Consider the following 22,531-nt stretch of genomic DNA (forward strand, 5'->3'; position numbering starts at 1 on the left):
CGCTTACTCGGGGAAACCCGAGCCGCGGCGGGCAGCAGCCTTCCCGCCTCCCCGTGGGGGACGGAGCAGGCCCCCAGCCCAGCCCCGAGCCGCCCGGGCCGGGGGTCCCTGGGTTGGGCAGGGGCTCGGCGCTGCGCAGGGCTCCGCCGCCCCGGGGCACCGGCGGGGCCGGGTCAGGACCATGGAGAGCGGCCGCCGTTACCGGGCCGGGCCGGTGCCGGTGCGCCCGGGACCACCGCGGGGGGCGAGGGCTCCGCCTGCCCCGGCCCGACCCCCCCGCTGCTCCCCGCCGGCACCGGCCGAGCCCCGGAGGGACACCGGGCACCGGAGCCGGGGGCCGTGCCCTTGCCGTGCCGCCGAAAGGATGGCGGTGGCCACAGGTGCCCGGTCCCCGGTTCTCCTTGGAAGGAGAGCCCAGCCCTGCACATTGACGTTCTCCCGCTGCTCAGGGAGGATAAACCGTTTACCGGGCGCCTGGCCTGGATCTCGGCTCAATTAGGAGAACAAAACCTGATGGGGGAGGAGCAGCCAGGCAGGGCTGCAGCCAGACGCTCCCCCGGGATCCCCGCGCTCCCCGGGGAGCTGCACCCAGGCGGAGAGGACGGGGACGGGGACGGGGCCAAGCTGGAAGTGAAGTGGTTTTCCAGTCTGCTCCAGGCTCCACACCTCGGGGTGCTGCAGCCAGCGAGGGTTTGCCAGGATGGAGGGTTGGCACACACCGGGAGGGAGGGTCGGCACACGCAGGGATGGAGGGTCGGCACACGCCGGGGCAGCTTTCGGTACGGAGTGGCTGTGGGGCTGCCGATGAGGTCCATCAGGTCCATGCTCGGGGTGTCCCAGCCGGTCTGTCCATCGCTGGGGCTGGGACCCAGTTTTTACGCTGAGGCGGGTGAGCCCCTGGCCCAGGTTGCCCAGGGAGGTGGGAAATGCCCCATCCCTGGAAACATCCCAGGCCAGGTTGGACGGGGCTCTGAGCGACCTGGTCGGGTTGGAGATGTCCCTGCTGATGGCAGGGGATGGGACTCAATGGCCTTTAAAGGTCCCTTCCAGCCCAAACTATTCTGATTCTGTGACCCGAGCCAAGCCCAACGCCGGGCAGGGTGTCACCGGGCAGGGCTGGCCTGGGACACGGCCGGCAGCAGCCGGGGAGCCACGGTCAGTGCTCCGGGGCACCTTCGCTGGCATCTCCCCATTTGGCCAGGGAGTGGAGAAGCCCAGTGCTGCCCATCACTGGTCCCAGTGCCACCAGGAGCTGTGCACGGAGCGGGAGCGGTGCTGGCACCACAGCAGCACGGGGCCAGCCCTGGATGGCACAGCCGCTTGCCATGGGACGGGCCCTGTGGGCGTCGAGGGGCCATGGTGGCAGGCAGGGGCTTGTCCCAGCTCACACTGGGACCCGGAGAGGTGGTGGGTCACCGCAGCAGGGGGCAGAGACCCCGGGAGCGGGAGCAGCACCAGGACTGTGTGCCACGGGGGTCCCGTGTGCCGGGACACGGCACCCTCCAGCCTGAAAACCCAGCGCCCGCAGTGCAGCACGACCCCGCGCGGACCCTTCCCCACAGCCGCACCGGGGATGGCTAAAAATAGCCAGCACCGGCTTCTTGCTGCCACCGCGGTGCTAAATATAGGCGGTATCGACCGGGCAGCGGGACCGGCAGCCCGGGAGAGCGGGAGGGGAGCACGGAGGGAGGCCGGGAGCGAGCGAGGCCTGGGAATCCATATGGGAATCCGTATGGGAACAGCCCTGCCGAGCACCGGGGAAACGCTGGTCCAGGCAGCTGCCGGCCTGTGCCGCGGATGGGGCTGGATCCCCCCCTCCGGGGAACCCCCCGCCCCTGTGCCGGGGTTCCCTGGGTGGGTGAATCCGGTCTGGGGAGCCCATGGAGTGGGTTCACTCCCCCCCCTACCCCCCCCCGCACTCGCACCGGCAGCGAGAGGCTGCCTGCTGCATCACGGAGAGGGATTAATATTTATGGGCGTTTAAAAATAGCTGTCGCATTGTGCTTCCCCCTCACGTGCGGAGCCAGCGGGGTGCGGGGAAGCTGCTAAATTAGATGTCACCGCGCAGAGGGAGCTGCTCAGTCAGGCAGGAGCGGGGATAAAAATAGAGGCTGTCGTGCGTGCGTGGCTCTCCTGCAAAGCAGGGCCAGCTCCCGCGGGATCCCCCGCCTCCGCACGCCGGCATCCCCGCACCTCGCCCGCCACCCCCTGCTCCCGCGGGATCCCCCGCCTCCGCACGCCCGGCATCCCCACACCTCACCCCACCGGCGAGGCCACGCCGGAGAGGCCCGGCAGGGACTGGGTTCTCCTAGCCAGCGGCCGCAACGCCCATCGGCAGCCCTGCGGCTGCTTTCCCCGCGTGCGTGTCCCCCACAGTGCCCAAAGCTCTCCGGGAGCAGCTGCTGGGGGGCTCTGGCTCTGGGAATCAGCCCCGGTGCCCTGGCAGCAGCGCGGTGCCAGCACGTGGCACCCAAGCCACCCTGGCCCCGGCAGCCGGTGGGGTCCTGGTGCCCTCGCCGTGCCCAGCCGGCACACGGCACAGGCCTGGAGCCGGATGCGTGGCTGGTGCCGAGGGCAGATGGATGCACACAGGGTGGGGATGCAGAGCTCAGCCGGGAGCCCCGCGGGGACGCTGTTGTGGGGGCCAACGCCGAAACCCCACAAACGGGCTTTGCCAAGTGGCCAGGGAGGGCTGGGAGCGGCCGTGCAAAGCTGGGGGCGGCGAGCGGCACTGGCAGAGCTGTGCCGTGGGCACCCACCACGGCTCGGTCCGGGACCCAGCGCAGCTCCAGGCGGGCGGTTTGTTTGTGGCACAAAGTGGCTTCGCCGTTGGGCGACGGCACTGCACCCTGCGCCGCTGCCGGGCAGAGGAGCCGGCAGCGGGTGGCACGGACAAAGCCCGGCACAGATGGCTGCGCGCTCCGAGGGGCCGTGGCAGCACCGCGCGATCCGCTTTGATGGTTGTGCAAACAAAAGCGGGGCCAGATGGTCTCCCCGCCGCACTCCAGCGCTGGAATCCAGCGCTCCCAGCCCCTGACCTTGGCCGGGCGTCCCGGGCAGCACGCTGCTGGCCTGCCCAGGAGGCTTCCACAACGCCGGCTGCTGTTTTCCACCGGGAAGGGCGGCAGGGGAGGGAGATAACCCTCACTGGGGCAGGGTGGAAGCCCCCAGCTGGGTCTGAGCCCCCCCAGGGTGCTGAGCGGGGTGGCTGCAGCCCCCCCGAGCGCTCTCCCGGTGCTGCTCAGGGTGGGCAGGGGTGGGATCAGAGAGGGATCAGAGAGGGATCAGAGGGGGATCAGAGGGGAGTCAGAGGGGGGTCAGAGGGGGGTCAGAGTGACCGGAGGTGGGATGCTGTGGCCAGAGGAGCCACGGGTGCGCGATGCCGGCGGAGGGGCCGGGGTCCCTCCCCGGGGCCGGGGATCCCCTCCTCGCCTCCCCAGCGTCGCCCCCTACTGCCGAGGCGGCCCCTCTCGCCCGCCGTGGTGAGCCCGGCCCCGGCCCCGCCTCTCCCGGGGCGGGCTGCGGCGCTCGGCTCTGCCGGGACTACAGCTCCCGTCGTGCCGCGGCGGCGCGGGGGGGGCCGGGCCGGGCCGGGCCGAGGTGCCCGCCGGGAGCTCAGCCGGGGCCGGCGGGGTGCGCGACGGAGAGAGCCCCGGCCCCGCCGAACCGAGCCGGGCCGGGCCGGGCCGAGCAGCGGTGAGTGCCGGCCGGGAGCGGCCGCCCCTTCTCCGGGCTCCCCCCCGTGGGTAACGGGGCCCGGCCGGAGCCCAGCGGGCCCAGGCAAGGGGAGGCCGAGCCCCCTCCCCGGGAGCCGGCGGGGAGGCGGGAGCGGGGGAAGGTGCTTCGCGAAAGAAGGAAAAACACCCACAACCCCCCCCCCCAAAAAAAAAGCAGCTGCTGAAGTGGAGCCAGGAAGGTGCGGGGCGGTCCGGGAGGGGGAGCCCGGGTGGGAGCAGGGGATGCCCCGGCCCCCCGAGCGGGGGCGAGCGGGATCCGGGACCCCCGGCGCCCGGAGACACCCATCGCGCAGCCTTCCCCGGGCGTCGAAACTTTCCCTCTAAATTTCACAGAAAAGGCGAAGGGGAGGCAGAGCCCGGCTGCTCTCGCTCCTGCTTCTCCTCGTCCCCGTGTCCCGTCCCTGGAGCTGCACCCCAGCTCCGCAGCCCCCGCTTTGTGCTCGGCAGACGCCCCTCGCTGCTCTCCCCGCTCCAGGCCCTCCTGGCTTCCCAAGGAGGAACCCGGCAGCTCCGGTGCTCAGACAGGGTCTCGGCAACTCCAGGCTGGATGGGGACACAAGTCTGTTTAGGGTCAGTCTTGGTCCAACCTCTCGCTCAGCTCCCTCCGAACCGCCGCGTTCACTAACATCGCTGACGGACTCGACGCTCTGGTTCAAACACTGATGCCATCTCGCAAAGAAGGGTTTAAAATATTTATTTGCTTGGGAGACGGTGATTGCTGTTGCTGCCGGAGATAGGGATCTCAGCTCCTCGGAGGCTCGCTGGGATCATAACCGCTTGTATTCTGGGAACACGGGGGAAGATGGACCGAGATAAGCACCCAGCCCTCCTTCCCTCGCCTGCCCAGGTGAAGCTCCTGCCAAGGGCTGCGGCAGAACGGAGTGCCGGGCGTGGGGTACGATCCCGCTGTGTCCCGGAGAAGAGTGAGGTCCATGCCAAGCATGGAGGGGGCCAGAGCGCTGCGGAAGCCTGAGGGAATCGGCACAGATGGCAGTCACGCTCCTCGGGGGGCAAAAGAAGGAGCCGCGCCTTGGGGTGCTGCAGCTGGGGGTCCTCCGGCAGCCGATGGATGACAAAATGAGGGGAAAACTGCTAGTGTCATTTTGTTTCCCCTTTCCTCGGAAGCGGGGGGTTGCCACCACGCCGGGTGCTGAGCTGCCAGCCCCGATGCTCACTCCAAACCCCAGAGCAAGAGTCATTCCCAGCAGAGCCGGGGACAGGGAGCCGTCGACGGGACACGAAGGATCAGGCGGAGGAAGGGCTCCGCGCCATCCCAGCCCGCTCTTTGCCTCTGACCACAGTTGCGACTTTTCCCCTCCTTGGATGGACACCGGCCAGCATCAGCGCAATCCCGACCTTCACACTCCGTCTGGTGAAACATTAAAAGCTTTTCTGTCCCAAAAAAGCCCACTGCACAAGCAGGAAAGCAGAGCTTCGCGGCCAGCTGCTGCGGGGGCGGGGGGGAGCTGGAGTTCCTCCTGCTGTCGTGTTTCGCCTTGTTTTTCCTGCAGGTGAACAAATCCCCAGCGTAAAATCCAAAAGCAAACACCACGGGATCAGGGACGGGGGTAGGGATGCTTTGGCAACCCCGAGCAGAGCTGCGTGCGCAGTCTGGGCACAGAGCTCGGGCAAGAGCTGCAAACCCCAGCTCGGGAGTGGAAAAGACCCACAGATGAAATATTTTTCAGGTGAGGAAGAGGAGGATTTGAAAAGCACGCAGGATTGTCCTCACCGTAGGACCGAATGCTTGACCTCTCCATCTCTCTCTTGCAAGACTGAATCAACCTCTTGGATGTTCTGGCGTTTCCCCCATCTCATTCTCTTTTACAAGCGAGGGAACTGAGGCACGGGGAGGAGAATTGCTTCACCTACGGCTCCTAAGCGTGGCCCTTTGCCACCCAGCTGCAGGTTTGCAACTGCCCTCGTCTGCAGAGGGGACCAAATAGCAGTCGCTCATTACTTTTTGAAAATTACACTTGTGCGCGTCCTCAAATGGAAATTCCCCTTTATCACTACACGGGGGGGAGGGCGCATCTCTGGCTGCGGGGCGTGCAGGAAGGGCTGCTGCAGTAGCCTTTGGGTAACAGCATGATTGCGAGAAAAGAGGGTCCCGACGAGGCCACCCGCTCAACCCCCCACTCCAAAGGGGAATCTTATTTTTTTCACTGTTTATGAAACATGATGTTAAAGCCTCCGACGAGACCACCGCTGGCTTTCCGTGGGCAAGCCTTCCCAACATCCGTCCTTCGGCATTAGCGAGCTGCCCCAAGTCTCAGTCGTGCCGTTGTCGCCACCGCGCCATTTGTCCCCTTCTCAGGGCAGTGTCCTGTGTTTGAGGACAATTCCTCACGCCTCTCTCCGGCATCCTCTAGACTAAACAAACCCGTTTCCTTCGGTCTGTCCTTGCAGGTCATGTTTTTCCTACACCTCTGCTCATTCTCACTGCTCTGCCCTGGACTCCCTCCAGCTCCTCCCAGACCTGGACCGTGTTCTAGCCGAGGCCCTACCAATATCTCGCAGAATTATTTCCTATGTCTGGCGAACAGCGCTCCTGTTTATGCATTCCACAGGGGCGTTCGCTTTTTTTTTTTTTGGTTGTTGTTGCAACAACTTGACTTTTTTGACTCATGTTCCACTTCACTGAAACCCCTAGATTTCCTTCTGAAAGCCCTTAGGAATTGCACCAGGTTAAGGACGGAGCTGCTCCCCCTGCGAGCACTGAAATGCCGAACTCTGGCTCCAAGTCCCGCTTCCAGACCAAGCGTCAGGCTTTTCTCTGGAATATCCAGCAGCCCATATCCTTTGACCCAGGAGATGGGTGACAAGAAAACGAGCACTCCGCAGACCTGCAAGCCTCTTTTTTGATAATAAAAACCTTCTTCGGATACAAGTCCCGCAACTGACACCTGGGTAGCAGAGGCAGGCGAGCAGCCCTGCCTCACCGGAGCCTCCCACGCAGTTGAAGGAGGTTTGGAAGTCACTGCGAGCATCCCAGGAGCTGCGGAGCCAAGCATTGGCTTTGTGTCCTAACCCTGGGGCAGGAAGAGGGGAGAACGCCAGCTTCTGAAAGAAGCCAGGCCCAGCACTCCGCGAGGGAACTGGGAACAGCTGGCAGCGACAGACAGAGCGTAATGTTGGATCTGGCTCGGCATCGCCTCCTGAGACCGCAGGCTGAGAGCAAGAGAGAACAGCAAACGCTGTCTTCCAGCTGTGGGAACCAAAGCAGCAAAACCACGCGGCTAGGCGTCAGGAAACAGCCCTTGCCTTGGGGTCCCCCGTACAAGGAGGGACAGACCATATTATCGAATGAAACTACATTTCTGTGGGACAGGGACAAAGATGATTTTTATACAAGAGCTTCCCTGATCTCGGTATAGAGATATTCAGTTTTTACAGTGGTTCTAATTTGGGCCGTTCCCTGTAATCCCTGGAAACCAGTAAAACCAGAGCTCCCACCTTCCCAGAAAGCCTTAGAGCTGACCGGTGCCCGGTGCCGCTATCGGTGGCGCCGTCCAAAAAAGCCACTCCGATACCTGCGCTGCCCATAGGGCACCACTCCAGAGACTTGCTCGGAGAGGGTGACACTGTCTCGCTTCCTCGCCTTCCTGGTATTGTTTAGAAAAACCTCTCTCTCTATTCCTCCTACGTGGCAGCTGCTCCTTCCAGGTAGGGGAAGGGCCATCCTCTCTGCAGCTCTTGCTACCGAAATACCCTCCCAACGCGCTTTTCCTTCTTATCTCTAACTTTTTATGTTCCTCAAGAAGAAACTCACTCCATCCCCGCGGGGGAATTTTTTTGTTACTTTTTTTCTCCCCCTTGCAAGTCTTAAATTGGAAGGCAAAACACGTAAGCCAGACCAGGAGAGCAGAAGCCTCTAGAGCCGTGCAGAACCCTGTTAATTTAGTAGAACTAATTAGGAGATCTGTTGATACAAAGCTGCCATGCCTTTACTCTGCAAATACTTGTGTTCTTTTTTTGAGTCTAAGGTACACTGAACCTGTAAGCACGTACGAAGCTTCATGTGCCGAATGCTTCCATGATTAACACAGGGATGATGACTTAAAAAGCGCTTAGAAGTATTCGTTTGAGTCTTGTCAGGCAATTGGGGGATTGAACCTTGACATCTTGGTTCCAAGAAGACATTTCGGCAGATCACAAGTAGCTTCTGTCACAGACAGGCTTCCCACACGTTATTGCCAAATCTCAACTGCTCTCGGATTTAGCTTCCCCTCAGGAACATCAACTCTACAAATGGAGCTAATGAGGGGTAGAGAAATGAACTGACTTGTGATTTTTTAGATCAAAAAACAGATTTCGGGTTTGCTTGACCAGCAAGAGGGTGCCTGACCGCTGCTGAGCTCACCTGAGGAATCTCCACGGAGGGTACCGCGATCCCAGCACTGACCTGACTCTGCTTTAGTTCCAGGGGTGCCCGTGTGACACGAGAGCCAAGATGAATGTGGGAACAGCGCACAGCGAGGTGAATCCCAACACCCGTGTCATGAACAGCCGGGGCATCTGGTTGTCCTACGTCCTCGGCATCGGCCTGCTGCACGTCGTACTCCTGAGCATCCCCTTCTTCAGCGTCCCTGTGGTTTGGACTCTTACCAACATCATCCACAACATGGTAAGGGAACAGCGTGGCTGGTTTGACTTCCCGTGGGCACGGAGAGGTAATCTCTCAGCACCACCTGTTTTTTTTGAGAGCAATATAGTAAGATTCTTGTTGAAACGATTCCTTTCTCTGTATTTCCAAAGATTCAGGGTAAGTTACTCAACCTCCACCCCTCAGACAGCACCTTTGCCTCTAGGTCATATATTTAAATCCAGCCTAGGTCCTGATGAGACAGCAAACATCTGCTGAGGCTGCTCAGAGGGGACGCAGAATTCATTTGCTTGCAGGGTTAGTCCCTTTGTCACATCCTCCTTAAAAAAGGAATGGCTGTGCCAGGCCCTAGAAGCTGGCAGGACGGCTTTTACTGCAGTTGATACAATCTGAATTGACCGCCTCAGAGGTTTGTGGGTTTTTAAAAAAAAAAAAAAAAAAAAAAAAAAAAAAAAAAAAAAAAAAAGAGACAAAAACAAAAACAAAAAACCCAACCAAGATTAAAATGCAAACTTTGTTCTGCTTAAAGTGAAAGATTAGTCCAGGAACAGCTTCTCCCTTTCTAAGGATCAGGTATCCAAACCATCGGGTGTCAGAGTGCTGTGCTGGGGTGCACCGGGAGGCACCAGCTGCGCATTCAGGGCGTGCAGAAGCCGCTGTGCTTCACTGCTCACTTCTCTGCCTCCACCGTCCCACTGCGCAAGTCGTGACATGCTGGGGTCCCGCAGCTGAGGAGCAGACCTCTCGGCAGCCGTTCACCCTCAGGCACAGGGGACAAAATACTTCAGAGCGGCAGCAATTGCTCTTGTATCTTTTATTTTAAATAACATCTCAGGTCAGGAGCATTCCAGAGACAGAAATGACACCCTTATTAGGGACCCTCATGCTAACGTTATTTACATCTCTAGCAGGGGGAAGAATAAACATAGGAAAAAAACAACCCACAAACCCACCAACTGGAGCTGCTTGGAGCTCAGTTCACGAGCTGCCTGCTTTTCATCCAGCTCCTTCCCCTTCTCTGGCAGCTTAAACAATTAGGTCCTGGGAACAGAAAAGAGTTTAAAGGCCAGCAATGTCTATACTTAAAGACATGCAATGTAGCCAGACACTTAACTGTTTATCTGTGACTTGTGTTCCACTTCCAGAGGTTAACTCGTAATCAGAGCGGTAACAGAGCCTCACTGCCTACAGCTCTACCAGGACTTCTTTAAAAAGCATATAGCACCGCTGTTGCACGGTAGAGTGAGTCCATGCTAATCTCCTGATCCCAGAGATCCGAGTGCCGTAATCTTGCAACCACTTTCTTGGCTGATGTCCAGGAGTTGAACGGGAGGCCTCACATGTAACAGCCAAGCCCGAGCTAGCCCCGGCTAGCGGCCTTCCTCCCTAACTCTCGCTGCTTCATTAGCCGCTGCGAGTTCGAGCGCGTTTCCCAGCAGCGACGATACATCCCTCTAGCGGAACAGCGCGCTGGTGCAAGCTCCCACAAGAGTTCTTGCTGAAGCCGAACAACTTCTGGTGGCATGGCGAGGGGCGTAGAGAACACTCTGTGTGCCTCACACCGCGTTTCTGTTTGCTACAGAGTATGTACATCTTCCTACACACCGTGAAAGGAACACCTTTTGAGACTCCGGACCAGGGGAAGGCTCGGCTGCTCACGCACTGGGAGCAGATGGACTACGGCGTGCAGTTCACGGCATCGCGCAAGTTCCTCACCATCATGCCCATTGTCCTGTGAGTATTTGGGGGCAGCCGAGCTGTCTCACGCACCTGTACCCGTCAAGGCTTCTGCTGCTTGTGCTGTCCTGGGAAACAAAGACATGAAGCGCTGTAATTCAGCTTCCCCTCTCTCTTCCCCTCCTTTCCAGGTATTTTCTAACCAGCTTTTACACAAAGTATGACCGGATACACTTCATAATCAACACCATCTCCCTTATGAGCGTCCTGATCCCCAAACTGCCTCAGTTTCACGGAGTCCGGATCTTTGGGATCAACAAGTACTGAACTGCGTGGCTGGAGCGAATGGAAGAGGAGCAGGGGAGAGGGGGAGGTTCCTTCTTTCTAGTCCTGCTTCTTCACCCCCACGCACACTGGGATATAATTTCACAGCGGCTGTTTAAATGCAGTATCCAATAGACATATACCGCATGCTGGATCCTCATGCCCAATAAGTCTAAACAAGCTCCAGAGTAGAGTTTAGTGCAGAGCAGGATGCGTGACGCTGGGTTTCTTTTATTCCAGCGTCATAAATAGATGCAGATACACTGAGACTTCAAGGTACAACGAGGATGAATTCTGGGGAGATTGTCATCTATCCCAGACATTGAGTGAAGAGGATAGGGATGAGGGGAAAAGCTTTTAGTGCTGGTACTATTGCTGTGGTAAATGCACTTTAAAATATATTTCCCTTTCTGAAGCTAGGTGCTTTAAGCGATCTGTGGGGGAAATTCAAAGGGATACAGCCAGACTTTCCCAATACTTGATTGTTTCAGGGTTTGAGTTCCATTTTTGGGTGGGGGAGGGGGAAGAGAATGACAGATTTTTATTTTGCAATCTTTTACGCCACTGAGAAAGGAAGTTCTTTTACTAAAAACAGCACAGGAAGGAACAACCTGCAATTTGACAAAGCTTTCAGTTTTCTACGGTACCATATGTGTGGTTCAGGGAAAAGCTCAAGAGATCCTAAATCATACTTGTTATTTTCAGCTTATACCAGAATCCACCCGGATAATTCTGCTCCCCACCCTAAACCGCTAATTTTTAAGCGCGGTGAGCGTGCGAGCAGTACAGCTTTGGGTTAAGGGCTGGGGCGCAGGTCATTTTAATGATCAAATGCCGCTGAGCTACTTGGCACATGGTGACTGCACAAGCACAGGAGAAGCTGATTGATACAGGCTAAAGGAGAGACAGATAGCTGCTTGCTATAATCAGTTAGTGACTATAATCGGAATTCTTCTCCTCAGTCCAGCTCCTTGGTCTCTTAAGGCTGTGTACATGTTACTGGGATTTGCCAGTGGATTTTACTCAGTATCCGACTCAAGGCAAGCAAGTGTTTGATTTCTGGCTTACCTGGAAGTCCGTCGCTCGGCTTCACGCACAAGTGCTGCGGCAGCGTCCCCTGAGCCCTTCGGTGGTCAGTGGCAAGGGAGCTGCACCAGCAGCAGGCTGAACTGACCAAGAGAAGGATGCAACAGGTCACTGATGATAATAGATTATTTAGTATAGGAACAAAATTGAGCCTTTTTCCCATAAAGTTACCAGCTAGACAAAGCAGCTTTGCAGGTTTAGTTTTGCTGGCTGAGATAGCTTTCCAGTGTTCAAAGCAATCGGTTTTTCTTTTGGGTTGTGTGCCGGATGAAATGGGTTTTTTCCTCATGCTTCCCCTGTAAACTCATGAAAGCCTGTATTTTTGTTGTCTTAGTGCTTATATTGTCTCACACTTTTGACAATGGTATAAACATTTTAGATATGCTATTTTTGTTCCTGCATTAGCCAATTCTAGCTTTAGAGGTCACAGTGGATGTAGTCGAGTTCTGTTTGATGGTCTGAGCATAGGACATGGATAGGGGAACCTCAGGTTTGCGTATAAAATCTAGTACTACTCCAGGCATAATTTTAGGCAAGCTGCTTTACTGCTCTCTCTCGGACTTACTATTGGACTGCTGCAGAGAAGGGAAAAACATTTAGCGTACCTCAGAGGGCTGCTGGAAAGCATAGAGAATCATTACCTAATAGGTTTGAAATGTGGAAATATTTTAAGTGAAAAGGGAGTTTTGAAGAAGGTAGAAAGAGAAAAGAGTCTGGCTTGATACCCGAGTGCCGTTCTCCAGCGATGGAGTTTGACAGATGTGCAATCTACATGATGGGGGGGGTTAAACCTTTTAACCAGCACGACATAAGGACTGCTGCTTTAGTTAAGGTACTATATACCCTAAAGCTAATATACTCTTTAAGATACTAGACAATGACTTTTGGGAAAAAAAAAATAATATTGTTTTCAAAATAGAGATATTTCATCGATCAGCTAAGTACCTTTGAAGTGACTAGGAAATGAACAGTGTCGATGCCCGGTGTGCGTACAGAAAGGGCACTGCCCTCAGAGCTGTAGTGCCTGTCCTTAAGAGGATGGCTAAGGCTGTATCTGTAGTGCAGGCTGTATGTTGCTTAACAGATCTGAATGTCTGCCCGCAGACACAACTTACTTGCCAATGGTAAATCTCCAGAGGAAAGAAAACTATTTATTTATTTTGGTAAAATACAAGGGCAAAAACATCAGCTTTTCTGCAACAGAAACAGTCCCTATATGCTTAAAAATGTTACTCCTACATAGACAGACATATACTGGTTATTTCTAAGTATATGCACGTTACACAAAATCAAAGGAGTTTTGATATTTTTAGCTTAATTATAAATTGAAGGTAGGGTCAGCTTTACTCAATGAAGTTCAGCACTTCACACAGTTTCCTTGAAGGCCTTGGCATTATAGCAGCTGGGGGTTTGAGCGTGTTATTTGTGCTGTTAACTGACACTATGGACATCTGATTCTGTTTTGTTAAATTAAAAATCAACTGTAAAACAGAATGGGATTATAAACTTCTTTAAAAGGCAATTTTTAAAGCCTGAAGTCTAAAACATCTCATTAGGCAAAGCCTTAATTATAATAGTAAGCTTTTCTGATTTACCTTGTTCACACAAGTGATTAAAATAGCCATTACACAGATATATTGCATGGGAAATTACATTCTTTACAACACAGGGATAGCATTTTTGCCATGCAATAACTGAAGTTAACTTGGACTCATACAGTTAATCCAATCAAGGAAAACAGAAATGAAAACTGGAGAAATATGGAAAGAAGTGAGAGAGCTGAAGAAAGACTTCATGTTAATAATGTGGTGTGTTAAATATCTATGTAAGATTAATATTTACTTGGAACAATTATACAGCTGAGAGTATCTTCCTTAAGATCCCACCTTAAGGGTAGGTATCAGAATTAATCAAAAATAGAAAGGAAACCATAAGTTAATTGTAATTAAACTGCAGTTGCTACTTGTTGGGTGTTGGTAGTTTTAAGTGAGAGAGTTTGGGTTCTGCTGGTGAAGCCTCACTCATGCGCTGGTTGCGTGGCTCCTTCCTGCCGGTGTCACAGAAGCGAGCAGAACCTGACTGAAGTTCGAGCTGACCATCTCCACTGCAGTGGTGTGGAAGCAACGGACACGGTTCTAGGTCTCCTGGAACTCTGTACTGAAACCACTTCTGGTTTATTTGTGTTTGCTAAATTCGTATGGAAGTGAGTTCAGCACTGGAAGGCTAATCTTGTGCACACACACAAGTTCGAGCATAGTCAAAACACTAACACTGTCGTGGGATAACTAATTTCTGAGAAAAGGGAGATCGGGACAGCATGGGCAGGACGAGGCATTTTCAGACATGCACTTGCGGCTAACGCAGCAGTGATCTAAGGCTGAAGCCTACCTTTTGCATGGAGAACTGGAACGTGAGTGCAAAGACTGTCCATTCATTCTTTTAGGCTGTACAATTTTCTCCAAGTACCTGCGTGAAAGAGGTAATTGATCGTTATTGATTTTAAATGGGATTTTGTTCACATCACACTCAACAGATTTTCCTCTAAAACTTGTGCTGGCTTCCTGTATAGTGACTACAGCAAACGACTTCTGGAGACTTAAAGGCAGGCTCCATCCTGTGACCGAGAAACAATTACTGGAGAAGTAGGTACTTAAAATGCTTTTCTCTTTTGTCCTGCAATGAATGCAGGAGAAAAGCTTTAGAAAACCACCACCTGAACCGTTCACAGGCACTGGCAGAAGCCGGCCCTCTGCCCCATCTTGTCCTGGGCAAAACTGCTTCTAAGCCGCTGTTAAGCCCAGGCAGGTATTCACACAGCGTGGCAGTCACTGCACCACGCAAGTCAGAACACAATCACCTACCACCAGCCCAATGCTTCTGAGTTAGGGATCCCATCTTGGCATTTGTTTAACTTAGATAACAATATACACACAGTCCAACCCCTTTGCAGGAAAAAGGCTTTTAAAAAAAAAAAAAAAAAGCCTGAGAGATAGGGCTATTTGTCCCAAGTACTTTATTTTAATCATTAATTTTTTGTTTGTTTTAATAGAAGCACGGTACTGGCCCTTGAAAAGGGGACAGCAGCTGGTTACCATTGTTAACATATTAATATTTCTTATTGTGACTTACATTGCTTTATCATTGCCTATAATATCTTTTAAGCATGCGAGTGTTTGTGTATATGTATCCTCCTTGGATCAGTTTAAGTGAGCTAAATTAGTTGGGGTTTTTTTAATGGAACATTCTGACATTGTACATAGTTTTAGGGTTTTTTTTCCAGTAGCCCTTCTTTTTGCTGTGTATACAGAAGTCTCATGTAGACAACTTTCTAAAATAAAGTGTGAATATTTTTATTACTCCTTTGTACAGTATTCTAAGAGAAACTAATAAAGTAAGTATTAATGTAAAAGCTTGTGTTTGATTCCTTGAAGTTTTTACATGGACAGGTTTTGCTTTAAAACAAGCATGGCAAATGAATACTGCACAGCAATCCCAAGCCCACCAAGCAATGGACTGAAGTAAAGCAAAGAGCTTGCAGCCCACTGCATGGATTCCTTCACAGGTATCGTACTGGTGAGTCACGCAAAACCTTCTGCTACTAACAACGAGCCACAAATCATAGAAATGCATGTGCACCACTGTCGATAAAAGTGCCTCCAGAAACATAATATTGTCCCCTTGTCTACGCCACAGCTAATTAGTTAGCTGTCTCACAGGTTTAGTGAAATCCTCCTAAACCAGAACACATCATTCCTCATCCTAACAGATCAGAAGTATAAATGAAAACTAGAATCACCCTAGAAATTAAACAAATCTTATAGGAATGATACATCTGTAGAACAAGTTATCCACAGCCACTGTAACAGATCACGACGAGTTGACTCCACTCAGTGACAGAAACTTTCCAGAGAAAGAATTATGCAAGCAACAGGCTTTATGTGCCCTAATTTAGCCAGATACTTCCGGATCTCAGAACGGAAAGGTGGGGAGAGAATATTGCCACAGCCCTGCTGCTTTAGAGAGGCCATATCACTTCAGAAGCACAGCAGGCTGCTCTGCGCATTGCCCCGACGGTACAGGAGAAGCCATCCACTCCACAAACAGGCAAGTACATTTTTTAAGAGCTTTTGGTAAGGAAGAGGGGTGGAGCAAACTGTTCAGTTTGCTTGGTTCTCTTTTTGAAGTCTCCTAAGGGAATGGGTCCCGTAGGTACTACTAAAATGATCCCACATTACGCACACAAGACCATTTCCCTTCCCCAGCTCCATCGCATACAACACACCATCCTTTGGGATGTAACAGTCTTTCTACTTTCTGGAAGAATCAGACTAAGTCAGACTCATTTTTCAGACCCCTGCGGGACACAAGGGAGAGGGAAAACATCCCCTCCATCCATTCATCTGAACTGTAAACAGGGATCAGCACCTCTTCTCTAAAAAGACTTGAAAACGTAGGGTGCGGAAGAGGGGAAAGACCTGCCCGCTCTTCAGTAAGTAGAGGGAATTTTTTCATTTGTAGATCAAAGTCCTTCTTCATGTCTTAAGTACAGCAACTGAAGGACGCAGCTAAACACAAACTTTGAAGTAAAACCCAACTGCAACAGGAAACCAACAACGATTTTGTTTCTGCCTCTCAAACACCCTCCTCTGCAGGGAATACAGGCAGAGCACCAGCGGATACCTAGGTAGCTTTCCTGGGGTGATTTTTTTTATATATTTTGGGGGAGATTTGCCATAGAACAAGGTCTCCTACCTTCCTCCCTGCGAATTGGGATTCGCAGTAATTGCCTCGCAGCACTTTCACTTCCTTGCAAAATAACAAAACAATTTTTCTAGCACTCTGTTTTGAAACAATGCTAACCCATTGCTGTCTGCCAGACAGGGGAAAACGCAGATGCAGTAAAAACCAGCAAGAAATTGCTCAAGCTTTTTTCTTTTTAAACTTGCTGCAGGGGAACACATTAATTAAAGATTAAGCATTTAGGACCATGATAGGTCCTAGGTTAAGGAGAGCAATGTCTAGTTTAGTAATGAAAATTACTATGGTATGTACTGGTATATGTCACAAGATACCTTAATTGCAAGAACAATCACAGACTCCAGCGCTGAAGATCAGCGCCCTCAGGAACTGCAAGCTTTGGTCTCAGTCTGCTCCGTGACTGGGAGTTCATCAGCAAAGAGAGATGAGCCTAAACAAGCCTCGTTAACAAACCACAGCTCATACTCCTGCCTCTCCAAATACTTCCCTAGACACAATCCTCTGAACGCTGTGTCCTTGTACAGGCCTATGTGGGGTTTTTTGGGTTATTACCAATTTTGAAAAGTTCTCAGTAACTAAAAGCAACAAATACTCTGTTACAACCTTCTGCTTCTATTTAAAGTCATTCTGCTTAACTTGTCTTGCCTCTTTTCCTAAGGTACTTTGCTTTGGTTCAAAAATTCATCCAGCTGCAGCAGAATGATTAAAAAAGTCATCCAATCCATAGTAAATCAAATGGGTTCAGGATCAGACCTGGTCCTAGTTCACAGCATCTTAGACCAAGAACAGATCAGACCTCTCTGTCTAGTGACAATCCAAGAGAAAAAAATGTTCCAGAAATCTCCCCACTACAGACGGGCACCTTTCAAACTTGAGGACGTGCTGCTGCCTGGAGAAGATGATAAAAGCACAGGTAAAGCCCACATTTATCAATCTTAAACTCACAATTTCCACAGACGAAACATTTGTACCATTTGTGGCTGAACTCTACCATGTCCCCTCTTTCTCTTGTATGCTTAACAGTTACAATACCGAGTCTGTGTAATCACACTTAAAGTAATGCATCGAATTATTTCAGAGTCCCTCTTTCCCAAAGGAGGCCATCGAGAACCAATGCAATTTACAGTCACAAAAAGTGTCAATGACAGAGTTGATGGTAATCTAAGCCTTCCTGTTGAGCCTGCAAACATAGAGGTGAACGCAGCTGCCTCCGCATCCAAAGAGTGGTCCATCAAGCTGGAGATGAACCACATACCGGTACAAGAAATTCAGGCACTTAGTACAAAAAGGTAAGGCAAGCACAAAGGGAGAACGCGCCCTCCGGTCATCCTCCTCTACTCCAATGGTTTTTCAACAGCCAAAACCCAAGATTAAGACCCGAGAGCATGCATTCTCCCTAACTATGAATACTTCTGGAAGACAGGAAAGAGAGGCGATAAAGATTCCTTAAGAGCTTTGTAATGCTTATAGATTTCTTTGCAATTCAGAAAGCAGGAACACCTCAACATAGAGTCAAGCCATCTTTTCTCACAGTTTGTACCTGGAGAGGAGCATATAAATCAGGACAGATCACCTGCATGACCTGCCAGGCAATGGTCTTGCTGCCCCACTTCCCCTCAGACACAGAAGGGAAACACATTGAGGACAGCAAGAATTGCAGCCCATTTTCTGCCATTTTTTCCCCCCGGAAGCCCCCGATGTTGTGATATTTACATGTACTCATGTAACATGAGAAAGGACACAAGCATAAGGTTCCTGGCTCCAAGTAGACCACAGTGGCTTTTGTCATAACTCACAGAAAAACAGCTATGATGTTGCAACCTTTTTCTCTTTTAGAAAAATAAATATGAATCACTCCTTCATTCAACAACTACAGAAATCAGGAGAGCGTTTACACATGGTGTATGAAACAATAGAAACCTCAGAAGACACCACCTGCAAAGCATCCTCCGAGATTGGGGGGGGCCTCAAGACCTGGATTTACGCCAAATTGTGTGCAAAGGTTTGATTTCTCTTCAGGCTCAGGAGTCAGTCCTTCCTAAAGATCTGCATGCCATCCACGCCTAGTAACAGATTTATTTTTTTTTCACCATTGACCAGGGCACTAGAGAGAAAAAACAAAGCATAACTATACCCAAGGGCTGCACTCTGGCATTCAGGGTAATCCCGCTGGACATTACAGATGGATCATGGGGTAGGTAACTTTCAGAATCTACCAATTTCTCCATTCAGGAAACAACGCAGGGGAGGAAAAACATTTTCTGAAGTATCATGCAACCTCATGGCCACCCTTAGCTCACTTGCAAGGACATGAACATATGCACTACAAGTGACAGAAATCACCTGGGAAAGGGACATAAATAGCGCATAACTTAGAAGAACTGCTTGGGAAAGAGATGCAGTTTAGTGGGGGAGGACTGGTAAGGAAATGAAAGAGGGATACTGGCAGTCTCAGCTCGAAGGCTCAGGAAGCACAGAGCTCCCGTTGAAAAACAGCAGAGGGCAGAGGTTTGTTTGCTTTGCTTTTCCTACTCAAAAGAAAAAAGCCAGGGAGAAAAAAGGGTGGCTGACCCTTCAGTGGGAAGACAGTCGTAAAAGACGCTTACGCTGGATAGGTAGAGAAAGGGAGGTCCGAGATCCACAAAAACCTGCTGCAGGATTTTAGAGACCGCATTTGGCTTGGTTCCCCTATGCCCTGTGCTTCCCACGCCTGCATGGACCTTGCTGAGTGTCAGCTGTCACTTTAATTGACTTGTATTTCAACACACTTACTGGCCGATCCAGACCCTAACATAAGGCACGCGACAGCAAGGAACAAGGTCCAGGAATAACCAGTTCTAAATGAACTGGGCAGAAGACAGATGCGCTGCAGAAAAGCGCAAACACCCGTCTGACCTACAACTAGCATGCAAGAATTCAGACCTGGGACACCAGTATCTTCCGCTTTAAAAACAACACTGGGGAAAAAACCACCCATCCAGCTTTCAGTATTTTTCTAAATCGGCAATGCTCTTTTTATCCTGTTGCAGATCTTGACTATTTCACATCCAAATCACTGCTCGTATCTGATGGTAAGCAATGCATTTTACTACTTTGACTTGCACTACTTTTACCCGCTTTGGGTGAGATGGAATTTCTCAAGATAAACACAAACCTCCAAAAGCAATGTGTTTTCTGTAGAGTGTCATCTATTACCTGAGACATGACAACTGTCCCACTCAAAATTGAACACTGCTTTTGAAAACACTCATAGAAATATGTGAAATTCTAAGTTTAGGGGTGCCAGGGAACCTCTTGTGGGACTGCCTAGTTTAGAAGTGACATATTTGGACTCTTTCTGTTTTTCAGGTTTCTCAACAGGAAAATTAGGAGAACTGGAGGTAGAAGTTAGAGGCACTTGTCAAGTTCTGTCCAAGTTGTCTCTTGATGTGTCTGTCATACTTTTAAAAGCCATCAAAGCTGTGATGAGAGACAGGAACCTCTTTCAAGAACTGACCCAGAAAGTAAGTAAAGTTCTTTTTACTGCCAGAATTCATAAATACAGAGACATCCATGATCACACCTCTTGCCCCAGAAGTCATCTCTCCTGTGCCACAACTATCAATCCGAAAATCCTTCACGCAGCACATCTGCCTGGTCTCCATCACCCTACAGAGAAAGGCGGCGCTCAGGAGACAGTCAAGTGCTGAAATATGTCCTGATATATATCCTAGCAGATCTACCTGCAGGTATCACACCATTTACATTTCATATTCTGTCTTTAACTGGAGCCAGTGTGAACACTAAAGCCTCAATTACAGCCTCACAAATAGCTTAGGGAGGGGAGGCAGATATTACATGGCTGCTCACATGCTTCTGTAGTTAGACCGGAAGGGATTATCAGCAGTTTCTTCTCTTAAATCCTGACGTTTTTTTTTCTTACCCCCCTAGATGGAAGCAGTTCTTCATGAAACTGGTAGTTGTGAGCTGAAAACAGAAAGCCCAGACTTAAAAAACCTGTTGAGCATCTTACAGTATTCTTCAAGACAACTTCTCCTTCAGATGGCAGGAGCAATCGCCTATGTTCTTGACGCGTTAGACGGTAAGGCTTTCTGTCCATTTTCATAGAGAAATCCAGTAGCAGCAGAATATATTAAGAGCATTTCTACCAACAAGACTAACAGAGTATAGAAACCTTACAGAGTGAGAGACTTACAGAGGATTTACATAAAATAATTTCTTAGGTTGTGGGAATGAAGTTGGTTTATGCTGAGAGCACAGGCCTGTCCATAGCAGCTGCTGTTCAGCAACAGCTGGAGAGTCGCAGAGCAGCGACTGCCAGGAGTGTTATACCAGATTATCACTGGGTCCAGGAAGAGCATGCACAGGGGGATCCTTGAAAAGAGGGCTTGATGTCAGAACTGAAACGTGAGTTAAGACAGCAAGACCATCTTACAGAAAGAGCAGTGCAAATTCCAGGGTTCTTCTCCCAAGGCTGCCACAAAACATGGTTTGAATCTCCCCTCCACCCCCTTGGTCTCTACACTCAACACCACCATCACCTGTACCCAGAAGAACAGCTGTATTCATCTCACAGGGGGGCTGCACTAACCATTTAGTTTAAAATACCTGAAGAACTTTTGACCAAGCAGGCATTCCCTGCAAGACAGCTGACGGTCACCCTTCTCATCTCGCCAGTTGTCTCTGAAACATTGGTGGGGTGGGTTTTCCTTTTGGTACAAACCTGTTTTAATTCTGCAGAACTAACGGAGGATCAGTTGCTGCTACTGCTGGAGTCCTTGGAAGAGAAGATTGTGCCCCAACAGCTTAAGCTGGTGAGAGAAAATACATCACATTTGGCTCAAAACGAAGGGGGAAAGCAGTGTTATTTTACATAAAGCAACATTTAAGATGATGATATAGGTAGCAATATCACAACTTAAGGTAACACTGGGAAGAAGGGAAGGAATAATTGCTTCAAACTTGGCAGGGATCAAAATACTCACTTCAAGAAAAAAAATCCCAAGACATGAAGACCTAAGATTTCTAACAACTGTTTTGCTGATAATAAACATTAAATTGGACACAGCTGACTACCATTTTTCTTTAAATGGTAATCAGCATTGTCTGGCATCTTTGGCTCAAAAAAACCCCCCAAAACACACTACAGTTTTAACTTCTTGGACATAATGAATTCACAAGAAACTGGGAACTGAATACATGAGCACGATAATTTTTCAGGGTGAAAAGTCTCATATAAAGATGTGGATTATTTTGTGTGCCTGTAAGATGGTAAAGTACCTCACAAGTCAAAGAGATCGTTTACGTACTTAATGACTTCTGCAGACAGGAGCATTAAAATACTGATTTTGCTTTTTTTGTTGTTGTTGTGAAGGTTGCGGCTATCTTGGAACACAACATAGAAAAAAAGGTGAATTTCAGGGTGGATGCCAGCTTGCTCTCCTTCTCACAAGAGAAGGAACAAGAATTGACCATTGCAATGGTTGAGATGAGTGGAGTGACGCTCCAGAAAGACGGTTCTGTTGTCTGTATGGAAGATGCCTTCCCGGCCCTAGCAGCCCTGTGCGTGTCTCTGTATGTCCTCTGTGTTCTGAATAAATAGGTTAGGTTACACGTGTCCTCCCATCAGGAGTGACTTAAAGGGAATCATTTGACAAGTGTGTTACTGCAAGACAGTTTCTCTCTCTAAACCTCACACCCACATAGGTGAGATATTCCTTATTAATGCTCCGTGCTGATTTGAAATTATTAGGAAAAGCAGACTTAAGGCAAGAAAGCTCCTTATGGAAGCCAGATACCAAAGCTGATTTTTCTTTCCCCCCATACAAGTGCAGAGTGCCAACTGAAAAATCCAGCAGCTCAAATAATCACAAGCCTATCAGCTGCACTTTATGTGATTCTGCTTTTCCTAAAAAAAAAAAAAAAAAGCTAGCACACAGCTGCCCATGCAATCAATAAGGTACAAAGGAATCAATCAGCAATAATTCCCTTATCCTGGTCACACTTGTGATTCATGCATGACTTGTTAAGTGTTAGAAATCCGTAGGATCTCACACCCCTGGTAGAGCAGCACCTCCAGCCCAAGATCACACCCCCTACCAGCGAGGAACAAATTACAACATCGCACAACAACGCTACAAATGCTTCGATGACTGCTTCGTAAATAAAAAATAATCATTTCATAATGAATAACTGGCTGTTCTTAGAGGCAATTTTTTTTAATCTGCAGGTGTTTTCAGTCACTCAGCAGCGCCGTCTGCCTGGAGGCCCGGCTCCCCTCAGGCTACGGGCGGAAGGGGGTGCCCTCAGCCGGGGGCAGTGCTGCTTACCTGGGCGGTCGCTG

At 50.8% G+C, this 22,531-nt stretch overlaps 2 protein-coding genes across 5 annotated transcripts; both read left to right on the forward strand.

The window, feature by feature from the left end:
• The first annotated feature begins 3,565 nt into the window (after positions 1–3,565).
• Positions 3,566–14,835, forward strand: ORMDL3 (ORMDL sphingolipid biosynthesis regulator 3). 3 transcript variants are annotated; one of them, XM_063354287.1, is made up of 5 exons: positions 3,577–3,696; positions 5,426–5,645; positions 8,158–8,364; positions 9,926–10,077; positions 10,212–14,835. In XM_063354287.1, exons 3-5 carry the CDS (start codon positions 8,191–8,193, stop codon positions 10,345–10,347), a joined length of 462 nt encoding a protein of 153 aa, XP_063210357.1. In that variant the 5' UTR covers positions 3,577–3,696; positions 5,426–5,645; positions 8,158–8,190; the 3' UTR covers positions 10,348–14,835. The 3 variants fall into 3 exon arrangements, with proteins under 3 accessions (XP_063210356.1, XP_063210357.1, XP_063210358.1); XM_063354286.1 differs by lacking the exon at positions 5,426–5,645 and having other exon boundaries at positions 3,566–3,696; positions 10,212–14,834; XM_063354288.1 differs by lacking the exon at positions 5,426–5,645 and having other exon boundaries at positions 3,624–3,742.
• Positions 14,836–15,407: 572 nt separating this feature from the next.
• GSDMA (gasdermin A) lies at positions 15,408–22,351 on the forward strand. Of its 2 annotated transcripts, none has more exons than XM_063354621.1 (10): positions 15,408–15,534; positions 16,847–17,101; positions 17,267–17,477; positions 18,025–18,190; positions 18,289–18,382; positions 19,218–19,259; positions 19,537–19,691; positions 20,119–20,269; positions 20,929–21,002; positions 21,563–22,351. In XM_063354621.1, the coding sequence occupies exons 2-10, from the start codon at positions 16,888–16,890 to the stop codon at positions 21,788–21,790; spliced, it is 1,335 nt and encodes a 444-aa protein (XP_063210691.1). In that variant the 5' UTR covers positions 15,408–15,534; positions 16,847–16,887; the 3' UTR covers positions 21,791–22,351. The 2 variants fall into 2 exon arrangements, with proteins under 2 accessions (XP_063210691.1, XP_063210690.1); XM_063354620.1 differs by lacking the exon at positions 15,408–15,534 and adding an exon at positions 15,788–15,919.
• The last annotated feature ends 180 nt before the right edge of the window (positions 22,352–22,531 follow it).

This window comes from Chroicocephalus ridibundus, chromosome 17 (genome assembly GCF_963924245.1).
Source record: "Chroicocephalus ridibundus chromosome 17, bChrRid1.1, whole genome shotgun sequence".
Taxonomy (NCBI): Eukaryota; Metazoa; Chordata; class Aves; order Charadriiformes; family Laridae; genus Chroicocephalus; species Chroicocephalus ridibundus.